This window comes from Simochromis diagramma, unplaced genomic scaffold (genome assembly GCF_900408965.1).
Source record: "Simochromis diagramma unplaced genomic scaffold, fSimDia1.1 OVJJ01000510.1, whole genome shotgun sequence".
In the NCBI taxonomy this organism is placed as follows: Eukaryota; Metazoa; Chordata; class Actinopteri; order Cichliformes; family Cichlidae; genus Simochromis; species Simochromis diagramma.
Window position 1 is genome coordinate 3,110,167 of NW_024387326.1, and position 20,336 is coordinate 3,130,502.

The following is a 20,336-nucleotide window of genomic DNA, read 5'->3' on the forward strand; positions in this document are numbered from 1 at the left end:
AACGACAAACGTCTCATTTACATGATTCAATTCATGTCGGCTTGGCTGGTTTAAGATGAAGAGTCTGATTAAAGTCTAATTCCAGCTCTCAAAGTCTGTCTCCCACCACCCATGACTAAAACCATTAGGACCCCCAGGCTAAAATGGAGCTTTGCTGTTTGCTAGTGTGCACGCAGAAATAAGAAGACAGCAAAGTGTGTGTTGCAAAGTGATTTGTCACACTTGCAGCACGGTTGGCTGAACAAAGGAGTCCCCTCTGCAACATCACAAAGCCCGGCTGTCGCGACACGGCGATTGGTGGAAAACACTCCGTCTGTCGTGTGATTGGCGCATAGCCCTGAGGCGGGGTGGGGGCTCAGTTATCATGAGTCAGCCCCTTTTTCTGCATGAGCTGAAGGAGGAAGGAGGGGGTGAAAGAGAGGCTCAGACAGAGAGAAATGTCTCCCAACATCGGCTTTTGTACGAAGCAGCAGGTCTTAAAAATGCGAACAGAGGACTTTATTAAAAAGTTTGCAGTCTCACATGTTACACAAAAGATACAGAGCAAATGCTAACAATATTTTTTTTAATTTTACGCTTTTATTACTCAAAAATATCTGTATAAACGGGAAAGAAATTGTCTCAAGATTCTCAACTGTCCGTGAACATTTTAACGAAAACAAAAAAAAGGGTGGAAAAGAGTAACAAGAGGATCTCGCCATTATTGAAGCCCAAAATCAACACGAGAAGGCAAAAGTATCTGAAAGTGTGTTTGTGATTCTCTAAAAACGCACTTTCAGTGTGTTTTTCTTTATTTGAATTGATAAGGAGAGGCTAGCTCGCAGAGCTATCAAAACGGATGAAAACACTAGAATGAAAAACAATAATGCACAATAAAAGGAACGAAAAATAATAATCAGACGGGGAAAAACTTTACTGAAATACTGTAGTGAGGGTACATGAGTGTGTGTGCAGGGGCACACCGGGTCAAAGCAGGATTCACGCCATCGCGTTAGAAGCGTCTGTAGTAGCGGTGCGGTGGCCCGTAGTGCATCGGCATGTCCATCACATCCATGTTGTGCTGATGAAGGTTGAAGGGACCGGGGTTGTGGTGGTGATGGTGGTGGTTGTTGTTGTTGTTATTGTTCAAGGGTGGGAGGTGCTGCAGCGGGGGCACGTAGGGCGCCGGGCGAAGCCGCGGCATGATCACCTGGGGGTAGTGCGGCGGTGGCGCCGGTGGGTAGCGGGGACGCGGAGGGACGAAAAGGGGAGCTTGCACTGCCTGGGGGAGAGGAGCGGGCGGGGGGTTGGGTATGGGTGGGTTTTCTGCAGGTGGACCGACACGGGGCCGCTTGGTGTCTGCGACGGGCTCCGGTGGTGGGCCGACTCTCTTCCCTGAATTATCTGAGAGGAGAATGAAAATAAATAAAAGGATCGGTGAGGTGCACAGCAGGATCAAATGTTTCCCTCACGCCTATCCTTCACATAAACCACACACAGGAAACACTCATGCAACTGCTGCCAGCACGCCTGAATAAATAATAGTCAAAGGGATGAAGAGGAAACACCGGAGAGGAACAGTGTTGTCGTGGCAGTGCCACAGTTTCCTGCCAAAGAACATAATTCACTGCAAACTGAGCGATTAATAGCAGTTTGATGAGTGCCAACATTATTTAATATTGTTATTATTATTAGGGGCTTTTTGCTGTTATTATATAGTGCAGTGAAGAAAAAAGCGGGGCGGAGAGACACAGCAAAACCGCTGCACTCAGCCTGACGGCGTATGAGCTAAAGCTCATCGTTTTCAGAGCATGTTTTTGTTACTGACCTGTGCACTTCTTATTCAGCTCCGCCTCCCCTTCCTTCTGGATCTCCTGAATGATTCGCTCGTCATCTTGCTGTAAAAACACAACACACAGAGAAGTTGACACATTTCCAAAAACGCTGTTGCCATTATTACTTGACCTTAGACGACTGAGCTGGTTCGTGTGTTAAACGGTCGTTAACCTGCAAGTCTGCATTATGTAGTTCCCTAAACCAAACTATTTCTAGTAGCTAGAGCACGCTTTACTTCCTGCTCTGTGCTACAAGTGACCGAGGACATCAGAGGATGAGCTGGAGCTTCTCCAGCTCATTAACTGACTGGAAACTAAAGGCTGCCTGTTGGTTGCCAGTGATTCTGTAGCCAGGCCGCTGTGGGCAGCCACGGCCTCAGATGGTCAAGGTCAAAGTGCAGTGGGAAACAGAACAAGAATCAAGATCTGTGATTATGTGAGTGTTTTGAGTTTGGAGCGCACCGTGGGGTCGGTCCAGAGGGAGCACTTGCGGCAGTGGCGGCAGGGAGCGCCGGGAGACCGGGCGTGCTGGCAGAAGTGGTTATAGCCGGTGATGGGCTCTCGGCAGAGGTAGCACATGAAGCTGCCGCAGCGGCACGACATCCGGTTGCAGCCCTCCGATTTGACCAGGCCCGTCCCACACTTGACGCACTTCCTCACCCGAGCTGCCGTCATGCGCTCCTCGCTGCAGCACAGAGAAAGTTTAGGAAAATGTGACGAAAGAGGATCGGTTTTGGGATTTTCATTGAGACACACACACACACACACACACACACACACACACACACACACACACACACACACACACACACACACACACACAGTATAACAGAGACATTTTCTGTGAATGAACAGATCCTCTGGATGCAGCAGAACAAACTCCTGCTACCATGATTCCCTTTTAGTTTTGTCCTGTTAGAATCATCAGACCCCGATCCTCTGATCTGTCTACCAGGCCGCTTCCCGTCTCCTTCAGCGCCTGGAAGTAAGACTATCTGTGACCGGCTCAAAACAGGAAGCACTGCCTCCCAGCCCGCTGGGCCTGCAGGAAGCAGCCGGCCTCTCAGTTTCCTCAAATGTTGTCCGGGAAACTGAAGTGTTTACCCAGCATCCTCTCTGGTAGATGTTAAATCTAGCTCTCCTCACATGTTAAATCTGAGCCATCCTGAGCACTCTGTACATTACTGATGAAGGCTTCCTGTGACCCACTTACAAGAGCACCCTCATGCGGATCTCGTCTCTCTCCAGGACTTCATCGCAGGTCTTCCCAACATGCTGCTTCCACTGGACGTGGCACTTTCGACAGCTCTCCTAAACAGAAGAAGAAGAAAAAAAGACAGGAAGGGGATGTTGAGAAAGAGGGTGCTGCTTCTGTGCTTTTCTCATCAAAAGTCAGGAGATGCATCCACCCATAGTTTTCCCATTAATGCTGAGCAGGCGGTGTAGGTGGGTATTACACTGCAGTCAGAGTGTCTCCCACACACACACACACACACACACACACACACCGCTGCCTCTGCTCAGCATGCTGCTGGTGCTGCCACTGCAGGGACTCGGGGCTTGCACGGTTAGGTGTGGCTCTCTCTCTGCATGACTGCAGCGAGAGCGCTCGCCGCTGACTGCTCGGTTGCCTAGAAACAACGACTCCAGGCTCCAACCTTTCTCCGTCTCCTCAGCCCAAAGCGCTAGGTTAAAGGGATGTTGGGGAGTGGCGGGGTGCAGGCGGCTCAAGACTCCCACTCTTCCTAACCCTTAGCTAAGTGGTGTCACCATAAATATTTGAGCCCCTCATCTAATATTAAACAGTGTGACAGCTGATGCAGCAAAGCATGATCCACATCTCCACCGCTGCTGCTGCTGCTGCTGCACCTTCCCTCTGTGTCCTGTGACCTCCTCACACATCCTCCTTTCACTGGGGGATTTTTTTTGTTATCATGCATGTAAGTCAGAGCTGATTTCACAATATTCAGTGTGACAGCTCTGCATGAGTAAGGTCAGCCAGAGGGTGGTGGGGGAGAATCTATGGTTTTGGCTGGTGCTTGAGTGATGAGCGCTCCCTAAAAAAAGGCACAAGATCTGGATCCAGTTTAGTTGTTTCTTCAAAAAGAGAAAAAAAAACAACATTCGGAATAAAACTGATGTAGAGATGAAAAGCACGGATTCAAACCATATGGAGGTTTGGGGTTCATTATGTCAATAATTATAAAGACCCAGTGACCTAATGGATAAGGCAACAGCATCCGGGGCTCAGGATTGTGGATTCAAATCCCATCTGGACTACATTTTGTCAATTTCCCAACTGTGGAACTAATAAAAGTGATCTTAACTTATCTAACTGAGGAGCAAAGACATTAGAAACACTGTGTGACACTGATCTTGTAACTTGTGTTCTGCTAATAAGCTAATAAGCTGCCAATAAGTCTCCCCGACAGCAGTGGTCTCCCAATAAGATAACTGCAAAACTGGAACATCTCTGGGACCCCGAGAAAGTGTTTAAGGTGCTGACTCAACCTGACACAACCAAGTCAAGAAAAGCCCAATCATCCACACACACAAAATATGATGTCTCAGACGTCACAAAAACATGTTAATCTGCAGGCCGGCTGATGTAATCATGCAGATGAGTGAAAGCTAAAGAGGAAACTACCCCTAGTCTGTAGTTAGAGAATAACTGTTAGAGATTACAGAAGAGGAATAAACAGGAAAAGCTCAGGTGGAAGAAATATTCTGCTTAAACCTCAAAAGAAAAGAGCCAGAGTGAGCATTCCTGGACTCAAGTGTCACAAAACCCCCCAAATCAAAACAAGAAAACGCCAGCTCACACAAAGCCAGACAAAGGCGAGAACGACAGAACGATGAGAGATCGCCCCCTAGTGGTGACATCGAGGCCAAGGAACGAGGAGAGCAGAGCGAGCGCGCCTGTCCGAGACCTGTTTGACAAGACACTGAAAACCAGGAACACACCTGAGTTCTTATAGTGCAGCTAAAAATACAGCTGCTGATGTCACAGCCAAACCTCGAAGGGGGTGTGTCGTCCACGCCTTCACTTACACACAAACACACACACACACACACACACACACAGGAAAGAAAAAGAAACGAAAAAAAATTGAAGCAGGCTGAAATGTGACAGAGGTCACAGAGATAAACACACAGCAGCAGCACCACAAGTTTGTCTTTTTCACCCTCTCTGCATTCATTAATTCACACTCACTGCTCCTGCTATTTTTTCCCCAGCATGTTCCAGCTCGCCTTACTCCTTCATTCACTGCTCTCCTTTTCTGCGTGCCACTCCCTAACAGCACCTCCTTCCTACTTTCATTCATATTTTGCGTCTCCTCTAAATCTTTTTCTTCTTCTCTTGCGGTGGACGCTACAGCAGCCCTTATAAGGATGTGCACAGCTTCTGATGGGCTTGTAAGGGGATGTGTGTGTCTGCCAGTGTGTGGCTTTTGCTGCAATCAAACTCGAGTGGCATTTCAAACGGCAGGAAGGAAGAGGTTAAATCTGACATGACAAGCCATAAGCTTGTTGCTTGCAAACCCGTCACAGGACTTGCTCCTTTGAGAAAATTCATCTGATCTACAGGAACAGCAACACCAAGACTGCAGTGCACAGATTTGCACAGTGCTTCCACTTCCAGTGTCTCACATATCACATTCCTCAACAAGTAATCATGCACAGGCCAGGGACAAACCTGTGCAAATGTCCTCACAACCACATGTGGAATATGTTTGTGTAGGTCAGACAGAGCCAGGACAGATTAGGAGAAAGAAAAAAAAACTGAAGGAGAGGACAGAATCTGGGTCAAATTTGATGAGAACCACATTTGAAATGGACGAGGAAGTGTGACCGACCAGTCAGAAACCAGTATGAGGGGAGTGGACAGCGTGGCTAGCCAATGAGACGGCGGTGTGGAAGAAGGCGGGTGGGCTTACGGAAGTGTGTCAGTTACATAATGAGGCCCCGCCCTGCTTGAGATTGAGCGGGCTGTGGGGTAGACTGTACAGTGTGTGTATGGGAATAAAAAACACACACGTGAAAACAAGAGAGGAATTAACACCTCAATATCACCCGTCCCTTATTAAACACTGGTGATAGTACCAGCGTGTATGTGTGATGGGGGTTTCCAGGTAACAACACACATCCCAATTCTAAGTGGAAGTGGAAGCAGCTTTTTGTGGCATACACAAGCAAACACAACTGAGCTTAAACGTGCTGGCTTTAAAAGCTGACTGAATTTGCACTGCAGACGAATCACTGAGCAAGGATCAGACCCAGAGTTATCTGGAGCATGTCTAACTTTTAAGTCTCTGGGTGTGTGTGTGAGCTTGTAATGAGGTGCAGCTGTGCAGTGATGCTGCAAGGCCAGCAACTGTAAGCCTATGGCTCCACCTACAGGCTGCTGGCAGGAATTGCATTGATTGCTATTCTTCACTGCCTGAGGCGAAAATCTGCAACAAATGCAAGCATAATGCTGAGCCAAAAGGAGGCATCTGAGAGCCACGTGCTAATAGAGAAGCTACGGTAAAGACAAAACGCTACTGTGGAGCCACAAGTAAGAAGAACTAGTCCAGCTTGGGCCAAGTCAGCAGATGTAGGATTACAGAAGAGGTTTGCTATGGAGGAAAAACCCTGCTGGCACATGGAAAAGCTCAGGTGTAATTAAGAATCTGGTTAAAACCTCAGTTTTAGTTTCCTCCAGAGTTCCTTAAAAATCTTTTAAAAAGGCCTCTGGGAAAGTTGATGCTGGAAACACCCTAAAATACCAAGGCAGCAGAAATGCTGAGGAGGATAACTCACATGACTCATTTCTTACTGTTTCAATGTGGTGTCTGCACTGCTTTGAGAGCTGTTTAAAGGGCAAACAAGTCTCACACTGATGTCTCACAGCCCTCTGAAACTAAAACAGGGTTTGCTCCAACACAAAGACAAAGTGCTGCTCTTGTATGAAAACAAATTAAAAAGTTAAGTATATCCCATTTTCAAAACAGAAAATGACAAAAAGGAAAAATATTTTACACTTTGGAAGAGACTTTTTAAATATGTGCTTACACCACAGGGACATGCTACACCATAAAGCCAATTCACAACAACCTGTTTCACAAGCCTGAATATGAGAGCTACTGGCAGCGTCGGGCATTTAATAAAATATTTTTTCTCTTGACTTGTCTGAGTCCAGGTTCTGTGGGCAGCACTCTCAGCAGAGACACCCAGAGCACCCTCCTCTCCCAGTTCATCTAGGAGAGATTCAGTCTGTCCACTGTCCCTACTGCAGGAACTCTGCTCTTTAGCAGGTACCCAGAACACTTCACCTGTGAGGGGTCCGGCATCCTAGTCAGATTTCCAAACAACCTCAACCTGCTACCTTTGCTGTGAATGACAGCTCTACCCAAACGCCTGCACTGCTCCCACTGTCCCTGATGGAGAGCTCAGACTCCCTTCAGACGAAGCTAATTCCTGCTGCTTGTATTTGCGATCTCATTCGTTCATTCATTTGGTCATCCACTGTCACCAGAGCTTGTGACCACAGATCTGCTCAGTCACACAACAGTGCCTGTACAGATTGCGAGCTTTACAGTTTTACTAATGTTTATGTGCAATGCCGCCATCTTGGATTGTTAAATTGGGGCTGGTGGGGTTGCTTCAACTTTCCGAGTGGGAAGTCTGACTTGAAGGGCTGTTCAAGTCGAAAATTTCAATTGGGAACTTGGAAATTCTGACTTCAAACAGAACACACCAGAAGAACCATGTCCTCAGTCTTGGAGGTGCTAATTCGCCCCTCTCCACTTCACACTTGGCTGCAAACTGCCCCAGCACAAGCTGGAGGGGCTCGCCCGATGGAGCCAGAGAAACAACATGATCTGCAAAAAGCAGAGAGGTGATCCTGAGACCACCGAACTCGATACCATCAGCTGCACCTAGAAATGAAAACTTGTAGAAACACGGTCAAGAAGAAAAGACAAGTCTCACAGACCTGATCTGTGCGGGCAAGATCCTGCAGTTTGCCTGCACTGTACAGACTGGCCTTCTGCCATGAAACTGGTTGAGCTCACCAGCTTTATAACCATGTTCTCCGTCCATGGCTACAAATTGGTTTGAAAGCGATTGCACTACTCCTGCTTCTCTTTCTTCTGCTTGGTTTTTTAGCCTTTTTCTGTCAACTACTTTGTTAGCTTGCAGGTTTGATCTGTGTTTTTCATCATGTACATGTGCAATGTTTTGTTGGCCAGATTAAAATCTTCAAACGGCCCAAATCTGGCCCACGGGCCTTCAGTTTGACATGAGAATTGAAAGAATGCGAGCTCATCGGTTAATGAAGGGTTTGACCATATACCACTGTGCGAGGAGTCACACATTTTTCTTGTATGGCTACTGACATAACCCCCTCCCAACTTCTCTCCTACCTTTGAGGGAATGCAAAGATAGCAGAGGTGTGTGTGTGTTTGCTTCTCTTTACAGTTGTGAGCAGGAGTGAGTGCGAGACGTTTACAGAAGCAGAGCTCACAGAAAAACAGAGGAAAACGGGAGGGTTGTATTTATGTGGGGAAAGGAGCGTGAATGAGCCTGTGTGTGTTTCTGCCAAATAATGAAGGTTTTTTTTTTGGCCTGGAATTTGTGTGACAACTCCGGCAGACAAAGAGCATCGCCTCCCCCTGCATTCCTCAGACAGAGGGAGGAGGCCCCGAGATAAACAGAGAGGGAGCCAGAGGTGGCGACCTCGCCACATGGAACGGTTCATCATTTCCAAAAGCTGCTCATCAATCTCTCCTCTGCCTCTCTCTCTTATGCATGTCGGGCTTCGTGTCCAGGCTGCACGGAGATGATTTATAGGTAGACACCATTTTGCTGTCACGACGCTCTGAATTATTCACGATTCAGTCGTCCACTCTTGGTTTGAAAATTTAGATTAGATCTTCTGTGCTGTAAGTACTCTTACCCAGGGTCACATCAGAAGATGTGCAGATGAGTGTCGACCTACTTTGGTGTACACTTCTTTGCGAGAGTGTTGAATTTACTTTATAAACAGAGAGAGAGCAGAAGAGCAGAACTCACCTTGCGGCACCGAGGGTTGGGACAGCTAAACAGAGACATGTCTTTGTCCAGCAACGCTGGGAAGTTGCAAAACGGACACCTGGAAGAGATCAGAGAGGAAAAATGAGCTAGACAAAGCAGCCAGATCTTCAACATCCCACATTAGGAGAGACAAAGTGCTAATCATAAATAGGTTAGGCTGCAGCTAGCTATTATCAATCTGCGGACCATTTTCTCACGGCAATTTCTCTAAGCCCCCCCTCCCTTTCGTTCTGTAAAAGTGAAGATGAACCATACTGAACATGAATCCAGTCTGTGGGAGAACCTCAGCTGACTGGCTTTTGCATTACAGCTGAAATATTTTCTACTGTTTCTGTTTGCATCACCTGATTTGAATTTCCACCCACCCATGTTGTCGTGTAGACTTTGAATCTACTCCTGATTCGTTGTGTTTGCTTTGAACACATGATTAGCCCATGAGCCCAAGTTCTAGCCAATATTTAAAAAGTTTGATTTTTTTAAATGAAAATTTTACATCTTCAATAAAGGCTGGAGGCCACTTCTGCAAAATGACAGGGGGCTCAGCAGCCAGTTATTAAAAAATAACTGATTATCATTTATCATGATTTAATTTCATTCAGTTATATTTTTATAGCACTGAATCACAACAGTCGCCTCGAGGCGCTCGGTAAGACCCTGCAATAGGACAGAGAAAACCCCAACGAAACAAATCAAACGACCCCCTCAAAGCAAGCACTTGGCGACAGTGAGAAGGAAAAACTCCCTTTTAACAGGAAGAAACCTCCGGCAGGACGAGGCTCAGGGACGGGTGGCCGTCTGCCAGTTGGGGTGAGGAGAAGGAGACAGGACAAAAGACAGACAGAGAGCCAGAGATTAGTAATAACTGATGACTGCATGCAGAGGTGTGTATAAACAGAGTGAGTGTGAAAAAAGGTGAGTGAAGAACACACACTTGCAGTGCATCATGGGAAGCAGCCTAGGCTTATTGCAGCATGGTCACCAGGGTCACCTGAAGCTGTAACTACAAGCTTTATCTAAAAGGAAAGTCTTAAGCCTAATCTTAAAAGTAGAGAGGTTGAATCCAAACTGGGAGCTGGTTTCACAGAAGAGGGGCCTGAAAGTTGAAGGCTCTGCCTCCCATTTTATTTTCAAATATCCTAGAAACCACAAGTAAACCAGCAGTCTGAGAGCGCTCTGTTGAGGTGGAATGGTACTGTGACGTCTTTAAGATAAGACAGGGTCTAATTATTCAAGGCCTTGAACTTTAAACTTTAAATACTGAACAAACATTAAAATGCCCACTATTCATTTTTAAAATAGTGCATTTTCAAATTAACTGACTTTTTAGTGTTAACTTAGTAGAAAGATTGGACACCAGGCTAAAAGATGAGCCTTATGTCCCTACAGCCCGTAATTCTATCCATCTGTAAACATTGCTGGAATCTCTTTATTCAATTTTATTAAGTCAATTAAAAATCTGTTTGTGGACAAACTGGCACCTCGAGTTATCAGTTACTTTATTATACCTATAAATCTGGGAGCAAAGAAAAGCAGAATCCAGCTACAGAGCTACCCCCACACACACTTACCTCACTAACTCATCTGCACAGGTGGCAGCAACCGCCTCCTCCGCCTGCCTCTCGTAATATTTACACAGTATATTCTCTGGTAGGACCTTCTCCAGCTCACACACAGGGTAGGAGCACGGGCAGCCCCCCTCCATGCAGCTCAGGTCCGACTACAAGAAGAGGACGGAGCGCGACTTCATTACAGAGCAGAGACGCTGCACGTTCACAGCCACCTCCAGTTTAACTGACCATTATTATGACACATTATTAGGTACAACAGTGCGGTCAGATGAGGCGAATGAAAAACACGACAACCTTTTATGCAATACAGGATACACCAGTACCAGCAACAAGGCACCTAATAAATGGGAAAGTCTTTATTTTCACAATAATACATGGACAACAAACATTGATGATATGCGAAATCTGTGCCCCAGCTCATATTCAATCTTGACATTTATTTGACAGCTCATCACTCAAAGAGGTGTGTATTATTATGGGATTAGTCAGTTATAGTTGCCAAGCAACATTACCAGGTAAGTCGTATTGAAAACAGAAAATGTCTGCGTGTACCTTCCCAGAGCCGAACACCGCCTCCTGAGCGTATTTGACCAGGCACTCTTTACAGAACAGGTGACCGTCCGAACACTGCGTCATCTTCTCAAAAGCAAACTCCCCAAAACAGCAGCCACACTCTATCAGCTGACCATCCTGGAAAAACAATCGGAACACATCATAAGTCAAAAACCTCACATTATGCAGAAAATCCTGACAATATCTAAAATGAACCTCGAATGAAACCAGCACATTCTGCAAGCTAACAAGTTTTATACTGGATTTATTATGATTATTTCTGAAATACAGAATATGAGGCAAAAACAGACATTGTAGAATTCTAAAAAGCTTAAATTTCAGTATTTTGTACCACAAAAGACCACATTTATTCTTCAACACAATCTGAGCTCTCTTAGGCAGCTTTCTTGTCATTTCTTTAAGTCATCTTCAGGAATAGTTCTCCAGGTTTCTTTAAGGACATTCAAAGCTCTTCTTTGGATGCTGACTGCCTTTTGTTTCAATCCATGACTGATACTTTCCATTGTGTGGTTTTATATCTAGGTTTATTTAACTGCATTGCTGGTGTGTTTGGGATCACTGTCATGCTGAAAGGTTAACCGTTTCAGTTAGATACTGAGTAAGATCCTCAATAGCTTCTCAACAGCCACCCTTCCACAAAGACCATTTCTGATGATCCTTCAGTGGATTAGTTGGATCTCTCAGGTCCTGTGTCAGATCCTTGCTTATGTCTTCAGGACACGACTTTCAGACACTGAAATCTGCTGTAGATACTTCTTTAGACCTACCACTTCTTCTTTCATCCTCCACTTCTCCAGTTTCCGCACTGCTGACCAAGCCAAGCTAGACAAGCTTTCAGGTAATACTTTGGGAATCACGTTATATTCAATTTTATGCCTGTCAAACTGTGTTGTATTTGGCATTTTTAGTAGATTCAGCGAAAGAAATGGGAACAAATACGTTTTTTGTGACAGGCTGCTGGTAAAAAATTGGCTAAAGATACAATATAAAACTGGTTCTAAGCAAAGTTATCTGTTATGTGTAGGCACAACACTGGTGTCACAGAAGCTGCCTTATTATCATTATTATTATCATTAATACTATTATTGTTGTTGTTTAAAAGCTTGATTGAAATGAGTGAAAAGGCAGCCAAATATCCAAAGAAAAAATTTAAGAGCTTTTTAAAGCCGCAAAACCACGTTAATTAAAAAAAAACAAAAACAAACGTCTGGCTCCTTGGCAACACTATAAAAAGAAATGAGGGGTGTCTCAAGACTTATTCACAGCACAGTGTTATCTGGAAACATCACTGAAAAGCCACTTTAGACTGAATCAACAGATAGAGATGCATTGTGATGAATCCTACCTTCTTATACTCATCTTCATTGACCTGAAGAGCAAGGAGGAAGTCCTCATGCTGGAGAGAGAGAGAGAGAGAGACAGAGCGGGGCAGTCGATTAATTGGTGAAGATCGGGCGCACGAGGTAAGCTGTAAGCCAACATTGATGTAACACTTTTCTACCTCTGCAGAGAGTGACCTGAAAACAGAGAGTCCCTGGGACTGAACCGACTCCGCTGCTGGGTGTATGCTGCCATGGGTGTATGCTAATTTAGCTACTGACTGTGCCTAAGTTTGACTAACATATTCACCCTACTAAGTGCTTGAAATCTAAATGACTGAACATTAGCCTCAGAAACCTCTGTATTCCATGTTATGCAGCACGTCACAAGGTTATCAACAGTTGCGAAGCAGCTCTATGCAACATATCCAATCATTATAATTGTTCTATTCGCTGAAGCAAGACGCCTTTAATATACTGAGCAGCACCACATTATTCCCTGGTCTTCGAACAAATGCAGCTTCTAACAGTGGAGTTGTCCAATTAGTAACTTAAATCCTCAAGCGGCAGATAAATACAACCGCCTGTGCAAGGCAAGAAATTATCATCATGAAGCTGACTGCACAATATGAACCTCCAGACTAGTTCCTATATGCCTCAGTTTCACTATGCAGTTCTATCACCTGCTAAATGGTTAATGGCACAAACAAAATAGGGAGAGGATAGCTACTGGTAGCTACCACAGGCAGGGGAAATAGCAGACAGTGGAAACTCTACTCAGCAAAAAATAAATAAATAAATAAATAAAAGGCCTGGTAAACAGAAGCAAAGAAGGTGAAAGAGACCTAATAAAAACAAGAAGGAGCTTTGGATACTGGATGGAGAGACCTCCAGGACATGAGAGGGATTTAAAGCAACATAATTAGCCCCATATACCCGACTGCTTTAAAAGCCAAAGCTATCCAGTCTTTGAGACAATGGTGCAGGGTGGGGAAGGGTACAGTGGGAAAAGCTAGAAAGAGTGCTTGCTATACAAATGAGTTACTGCATTAGAAAGCTACTGTTTAGATAAGTGAAGTATATCATTATCTGTTAAAAAATGAAGGCTTATAGAGTTCAGGGTTTTCTTGCACAGAGGAATTCTTGGTGCAGAAAACAAAGAGGTTTTTACACAGCCATAAACACCCCCGTAAGGAATGTAAGGTAACACAGACTTGCTGCCTTTATACTCCATGAACCAATTATGGTTGTTGTGCTCAGTTCACTCCGCCACCCCCCACATAGGGCCATTCTGGGCTATAAAAATCGTGATAAATGCAACACTGAAGGAAAACAGAGTGCCCGAGTGAGTGTATTTGTGTGTGTACCTCTGCCCATTCCTTTGCCTTCTGCTGATAGAACGAAAGCTCCTTCTGCACAGATGCCTCCAGACTGCTGTATGTCCTACAGTACCGACGGTCATTCTCCAAGAAGTACATCCTCTTGTCAAACTTAACCGAACCTGGCGGACAAGGAAGAAACCAGTTACTGAGAGTTTCCAGTGGCTTGTGAAAGCAATTTCTGAATGTGCAAAAGAGCAATAAGTAAAAGATGCAAAAACAGGTGCATGCTAAAAGTTTTCTCACCGTACTCAAAGTGGAAATCGACGTAGCAGCGTTCCGAGGTCCTGCTCCGTCGTTTCTTTCCCGACGGGTCCCCTGACTCTTGCCACTTCTTCAGAGCTTCACATAAGGCCTGGGAGGAAGAGCGAGGGAGAGTTGAAAGGTACGACAGCAAAGAAGACAGAGGAGGCATGGTGTGCTCTCAGATGGGACTTTAGGTACCTTGCGTGTGATTGCATAGTGTCCCTTCAGGGCGTTGAGAGCCCATTTAATGTCCTGACAGCTGAGCATCCTGAAATCTGCCATGAGCAAGTCAGCAGCCTGCATCACAACTTCAGGTCCCACTGCGCCCAGCTTGCCATAATCAAACAAGTCCTCGGTCACCTGAAAGACCGCAAACATGAAAACAGACACACACATTAATATACGATTCACAGATTATATGAAGCTGTAGTCAGTGATCGGCTTGAGTGGAAAGGTAAAATAAATAAATATCGGTAAACCTCCAGCACTTAAAAGTCAATTCAACAATGAAAAATTGCAGTGTTTACTTGAACTAACAGCTACACCCTGACACAGGCAGTCATAGCTAATAGCTGTCTGCTAGGCCTCACCTCCACCCATTTGTATCACTGATGTGAACCTCTTCCCTACATTTACATCGGAGGAGACGTCTGGGACATTTTTATTATAATAATCTCAAAAATAAAAAGGCCTACTCTGAGATACAGCCCATCCATAAGGATAGTCCCTCAGTTTTGCTTCTATTACTTCTGAAGTCCACGAATTAGTAGATATTAGGGTCTGATTGTTGCAGTTAGCTAATAACTTAGCACTCAACCCTTTGGTCTTAATATAATCACTTCTGACATCAAAATACCCCCAAAGAACATAGACAGTCTATATTTACATACAGCATGATTTATTTCTTTTAATTTGGTTACTAGACGGAGCCTCAGCACATCCATTCCATCATTCTACATCAACACTCTTTAACCACATTATAGACATAATCTGATACCAGAAATAGTTCCATTAGAAACTATAATGGTCTGCTCAGCTTGAATTCATGTAACGAGGAACCACGTCTCCGTTATTAATTTGTATCTACACTTTACATAACTGTCCTAAAAGGGCTTTTAAACCCTGACCCACACTGCGAGATCCTAGCTTACGTTGCACTTTTTACTGATTGAAATTCTACTGTTTGCACATTAACACAATTTACACACATTTTCTGTGCATCTAACACGCACACACAAAGACACCTGCCTCATTTTGGGTGCCACCAGACTCTAGTAGGATGCTGGTGGGAGCTGATGTGGCCGCTGCCGTGTCTTTCCTCGGATAATCTTGAGTCTCCAACAGCAGGTTACAGATACTGGGAACAGAGCAGAGGGAAGGGGGGCTGCATGTGTACAAGCTCTCACAAACATTCGCACAGTTACAACTGTGCACAGTGGCAATCATTTCATATGTGACCACCTACACCTGTCTTTATGACGCTGTGTAACATACAAGCTAAAACAGAATGCAATAATTTGCAAATCCTTTCAAAGGATAAAGGTACTACCAGAGAGTTAGAGACTGTATTGCTGACAAATATCAAGAAAACTGAGAAAAATTGTTATACTATCAGTCCAGAGGCCAAAAACTCTTGACCCCAGGCTCTTTGAAGACAGACTGAGGAAAAGGGGAAAACTGCCCTGTGATCAGACCAATCAGTAACTATCTTTACCGTGTACTCTACACTAAAGCAAAGAGTTTAAATCAGCTTTTTTAAATCAGTGTACAGATCAAGACCCAAGATCCGTGACGATACAGATGTACATATATGAAGGCATCACTAATACTGGAGAAGGTTCTGCTTATTTTAGCTAGATAATGGGAAACCACATGTTGCACAAAAATGATATATTATACATGTAACCACTTGAAACTGCAGCTTAGTATCCAAAAACTTGCAAATTGCTGATAAAAGAAGAAATGACACAAAACAGAGGCAGATTTGACCTTGTCCCATCTTTTTCTGAATGCGTTCTTGGCATAAATTCCAAATAAACTTGTGTATTTAAAGGAAATACAATTTCTCAGTTTCATCATTTATTTTTTCATTTGAACTATTTTGAATTAATCACAGACTTTATATGACTTGCAAATCACTGCGTTCTGTTTTAAAATTCACATGTGGCACATTGCTTCGAACATGGTTACCCAACAAGATATATGTATCTATTTTAAAGCTCTACGTTAAGGTTAAATTAGATAAGATGATTCTTACACATTCAAGTCTTTCACATTATTCTTTTGGATCAGTTCTGCTACATAGGTTTCTTGGACGTCGGGGAGTAGATCCAACTGTAGAGGATATTCAAAAAGTTGAGGAGAGCATGGCCGGAAAGAAGAATGGGGTTGGAACGGATGAAATGCGAGACAACACAGCACAATTACACTCATTTAACTTTATAACAGATAAAAGAGATGCAAACAATTTTCATAATGAGATACTCACAACACCATTGATAAGGGCTCTAATGTGAGGCTGGTGCTCTGGTCTCTCCTGTTGTGCGGAGGGTCCAGGCCTTGCATCCTCTATCTGGGGAATGTCCTCTGGTGCTGGAGGCACTGCGACCAGATTAAATCTTTCTGGGTTCTGACCCAGAATAAGTCGTGCTTCTTCTCTGTTGTGTGGGACTGAAGCTGCGGGAGCGGGAGGAGCTGGAGGAGCAGGAGGAGGGTTAGAGTTCACACCAGGTACCCTAATGTTAAGTCTGTTGGCTGGCTGAAGCAGACCCGAGGGACCAGCCTGAGCTGGAGGGTTTGGAAGGGCATTTTTGGGTGCCTGGCTCCCCAGGATGATCCGGTGACCTGCTTCTGGAGGACCCAGTCTCTCTGGGGCTGCAGCTATTAGAACTGCAGGGGGCATCCCTGGTATAACCTGAGGGGGTTGAGGAGGCTGGGCCGCAGCCTGGGCAGGGGCCTGAGCCAAGGGCTGCGGCTCAATCTGAATGAGATTGCCCCGCATTCGAGTGACTGGCACAGGCTGCAGCAGACCCTGGGGCTGGGTTATTAGAGCCGAAGCTTGATTTGGCTGTGGGGGAAGAACAACTAGCTTCACCTCCTTCAACTGGATGAGATGGGGCTGCACTGACACTGTTCCACCAGACTGGAACAGTGAAGTACTAGGCTGAGGGTGCGTCCGTATACGAGATGGAGGATGTGCAGACGAAGTACTGGCCTGAGGATTGTCTTGCGTAAGGCTACTCGTGCTAGCCTTTACTTGAGTCTTTGTAGAAGAACTTGAAGCAGTCACTGCAGCAGCACTAATATTGTGTGTGGCACTGGCAGAGGAGTTCGCGTGATGCTCCAACCGTAACTGTGCTGAGGAGCCAGGTTGTGGATGCGCGAGTCCAGATGTGCTAGGCTGAGGCTGGACAAGCACTTGTTCAGGTACTTGTGCAGGTATTCTGGATGAGATGGTGTTGGCCTTGGCATTTGTGGAGGTAGATGGGGTGTGGACAGAAGAAATTGCATGGAGCTCCCCGCTTGTGTCTGCTGATGTACCGTCGTGCTGCTGTGAGTTTATGGTCGGTTTTGGCTGGGAGAGTGATGAAGGGCCGAGATCCAGCAGTGTGTTTCCAGATGTGCTCGAGTGCGCCGGAAACTGTACTTTAATGGCTGCTTGGGGAGACGTGGTTCCCTTGGCATCTCTGGAGGTAGAGGGGGCACAGGCAGGGACTGGGTCCAGTGTGGAAACCCCAGAAGATGCGCTACTTTGACCTACAACTTTAATTTGGTTGTGCGAGGCCCCGCTCCATTTCGCCGCTGGGCGGATCACGTGTCTGCGCGCAGGCATTAGCGGCTGAAGAGAGAGCAGAAAGAATCCCAGAAAAATGTATTCAAACATATATAAATAAGTCTCAAGTGACATACACGAAGAAAGGTTCAAGAATAATCTGCATCAGTTACCTCCAGTATGCTGACATCGTCGTCATCTGCATCGTCCGGGACTAAAACGGGACTGCTCGGTACAAGAGTCACAGGCTCTTCATCCGAGTCATCAGAAATAGTGATGAGCTCTCTCAAATGAGAGCGCGAGCCTGCACAGACACACGCACAGTGGAGTTATTAAACGATGCATTTACAGGGGATGTAAAAAGGGACATTCACTGCATCGTGTAAAAATTTAAGACAAAGGAGATGAGCGATTGCAACATGAGCCAATGCTGAATTTCTTTGCAGAAACCGTTAGTTCATCAGACAACTAGCTGAGGTGCTGAAAATAATCTGCACTTTTGCACTTCCTCCTAAAAAGTACAAAACACGAGGTTTAAATGCGTGTGTGCAACAGGTCAAATACAAGAAAGTGGCTCGACCTCTCAGAGCATAAGCAGAACATTTACATCTTAAAACGTGAAGCTCTGCAAGGCAAGATATTCGAGCACATTTTGATAATTGTTTTTAGGTTTTTATTAACATACTGTTACTAACCTGAAGTTTATAAAGGTGCTGACGGGTTTATTAGATCAGCAAATTATTTTTTTTATATAGTTATGGAGCATCTGTTGCACTTTTTACACTGTTACAACAAATGCATATACTATGCATGTCTGTGACTTCTCTCTGTGTACTCCAGCTTCCTCCCACAGAGCAAAACATGCTTGGTGTAGCAAGGCTGACTTACAATTCTAAATTGACCATAAAGCTTGATTTAGACTTCTGGTTGAGATTTATGGAAGGAGTTGAATTGGAGTGTTAGTGTGAATGGTTGTCTGCCTCTATGTGTTAGCTCTGCAACAGACTGGTGACCATTCCAGGGTCTACCTTGCCACAGATGCGAAAGGCTCTAGCCCTTTCCGTGACCCTAACTTGGACAAGTGGAAGCAAGCAAATGGATCGATGCATAAAAACAATAATCATATATCCTGGAGACAGACAATTGTGTCTACGTGCATGCCAGTGCGGATGTGAAGTCTCACCTTGGCTGCGGTGAACGTTGAAGCTTGCCAGGTGAATGACCTCATCATCGCTGCCTCCATCTGCCATTGTGAAACTACACTTAGCAGCTCCCTGAATCAGCCCACATACACAATCACTGCTCAATCAGTAACATCTACACCCACACACACAGACACACACATACAGAGAGTTATGTTTCCATCAGAGGACATTACATACACACGCATTACTTTCCTGGAGATTTACCATAACCATAATCACTGCCTTTTAAACCCTTACCACAAACAAACTCTTCAAACGAAAATAGATTCGTGTTATGGGAACTTGTTTTATTTTATTTTTCTCGTAAAAAGGAGGCAAGTCCCTTCAATGTGACTTTTTATAACCATTAATTTCTATCGTTAGAATGTCTATGTATGACACGCGCACAACAACACTATCACCCTGCTGGTATTCCCCTGGAATCCAGCAAATGGTTTCAGTTTAACATCTGTCACATTTACAGAAAACGAGGAGAGCTGGACTCCACCCTGAGAACACAACTAATCTAATCGCACAGACTACTAAAGACTCAGGAGCACGTTAGTGACTCCCCCAAACACGTTACTAGAGAGAACTCAACAAAGACGGAAGCTCCACGGGGAAACAGAATGCGGAGTTGGGCTCATTTAAATCACCACCGACGAATAACATTAGCGCTACCACTGATGTGTTCGCCGGCACAGTCGTGTAAACAAATATGTGCTAACGACCTGTATCGGCTTTACTTGCGGGCGCAGCTCTGATCGTCCTCGATCTGATCAAAGGTGGCACAAATCTTGTGTTGTTAAAACAGGACACGCTAACCCAGCGAGAAGCTGCCTGTACACGTCCCCCGCAGTCGTCCCCCGCACTTGCACCGCTTTCCCCGCCGTGACATTAGGTTTAACATGGCCCTTTTAGCATCAAGTTTAAGGCGGTGTTTGAAAACAAGCATCCCATCATGGCTATCGATCATTTCCGCTGACACAAACAGAACAAACTGCTCGTAGCCAAGCTAGCATTCGTTAGCTTGGCTGGCTAGCTAGCCAGACTAGTTAGCTGACTTGTGCGAGGTTTCCTGTCCACAGAACCGCTTCAAACAGTCCCCACACGGCTCGAAGTCACAACACGAGAATATCTATGTAGAAAAGTACTATACCGCAGCTCCGTCTTGGTTCATGAGTACAATACGTCTTCTTGGTCAAGTGACAAACCGTGAATAACGAAACAAACTGCCAAAACAAGAACAGCAGAGACGTCACGACGTTAAAAACACCCAGTCACCACGTTCAGAAGGCCTGTGGGAAATGTAGTCCCACCCACACTTGCCTGATTCTTCACCAAGCGTTAAGTCCAAGATACAAACGTACCCATTCTGTCGCGAAATACAGGTTATCTACTGCG

At 45.1% G+C, this 20,336-nt stretch overlaps 1 protein-coding gene across 2 annotated transcripts; it reads right to left on the bottom strand.

Moving 5' to 3' along the window:
- Window positions 1-476: 476 nt before the first annotated feature.
- Window positions 477-20,206, bottom strand: rnf216 (ring finger protein 216). Of its 2 annotated transcripts, XM_040006206.1 has the most exons (17): window positions 20,092-20,206; window positions 18,932-19,065; window positions 17,922-18,052; window positions 16,465-17,814; window positions 16,234-16,310; window positions 15,225-15,333; window positions 14,175-14,336; window positions 13,977-14,085; window positions 13,719-13,852; window positions 12,378-12,428; window positions 11,012-11,149; window positions 10,460-10,608; window positions 8,871-8,949; window positions 3,028-3,125; window positions 2,277-2,499; window positions 1,808-1,877; window positions 477-1,383 (listed from the first exon to the last, which is right to left on the bottom strand). In XM_040006206.1, the coding sequence occupies exons 2-17, from the start codon at window positions 18,996-18,998 to the stop codon at window positions 992-994; spliced, it is 3,339 nt and encodes a 1,112-aa protein (XP_039862140.1). In that variant the 5' UTR covers window positions 18,999-19,065; window positions 20,092-20,206; the 3' UTR covers window positions 477-991. The 2 variants fall into 2 exon arrangements, with proteins under 2 accessions (XP_039862140.1, XP_039862141.1); XM_040006207.1 differs by lacking the exon at window positions 20,092-20,206 and having other exon boundaries at window positions 18,932-20,062.
- Between the last annotated feature and the right edge of the window lie 130 nt (window positions 20,207-20,336).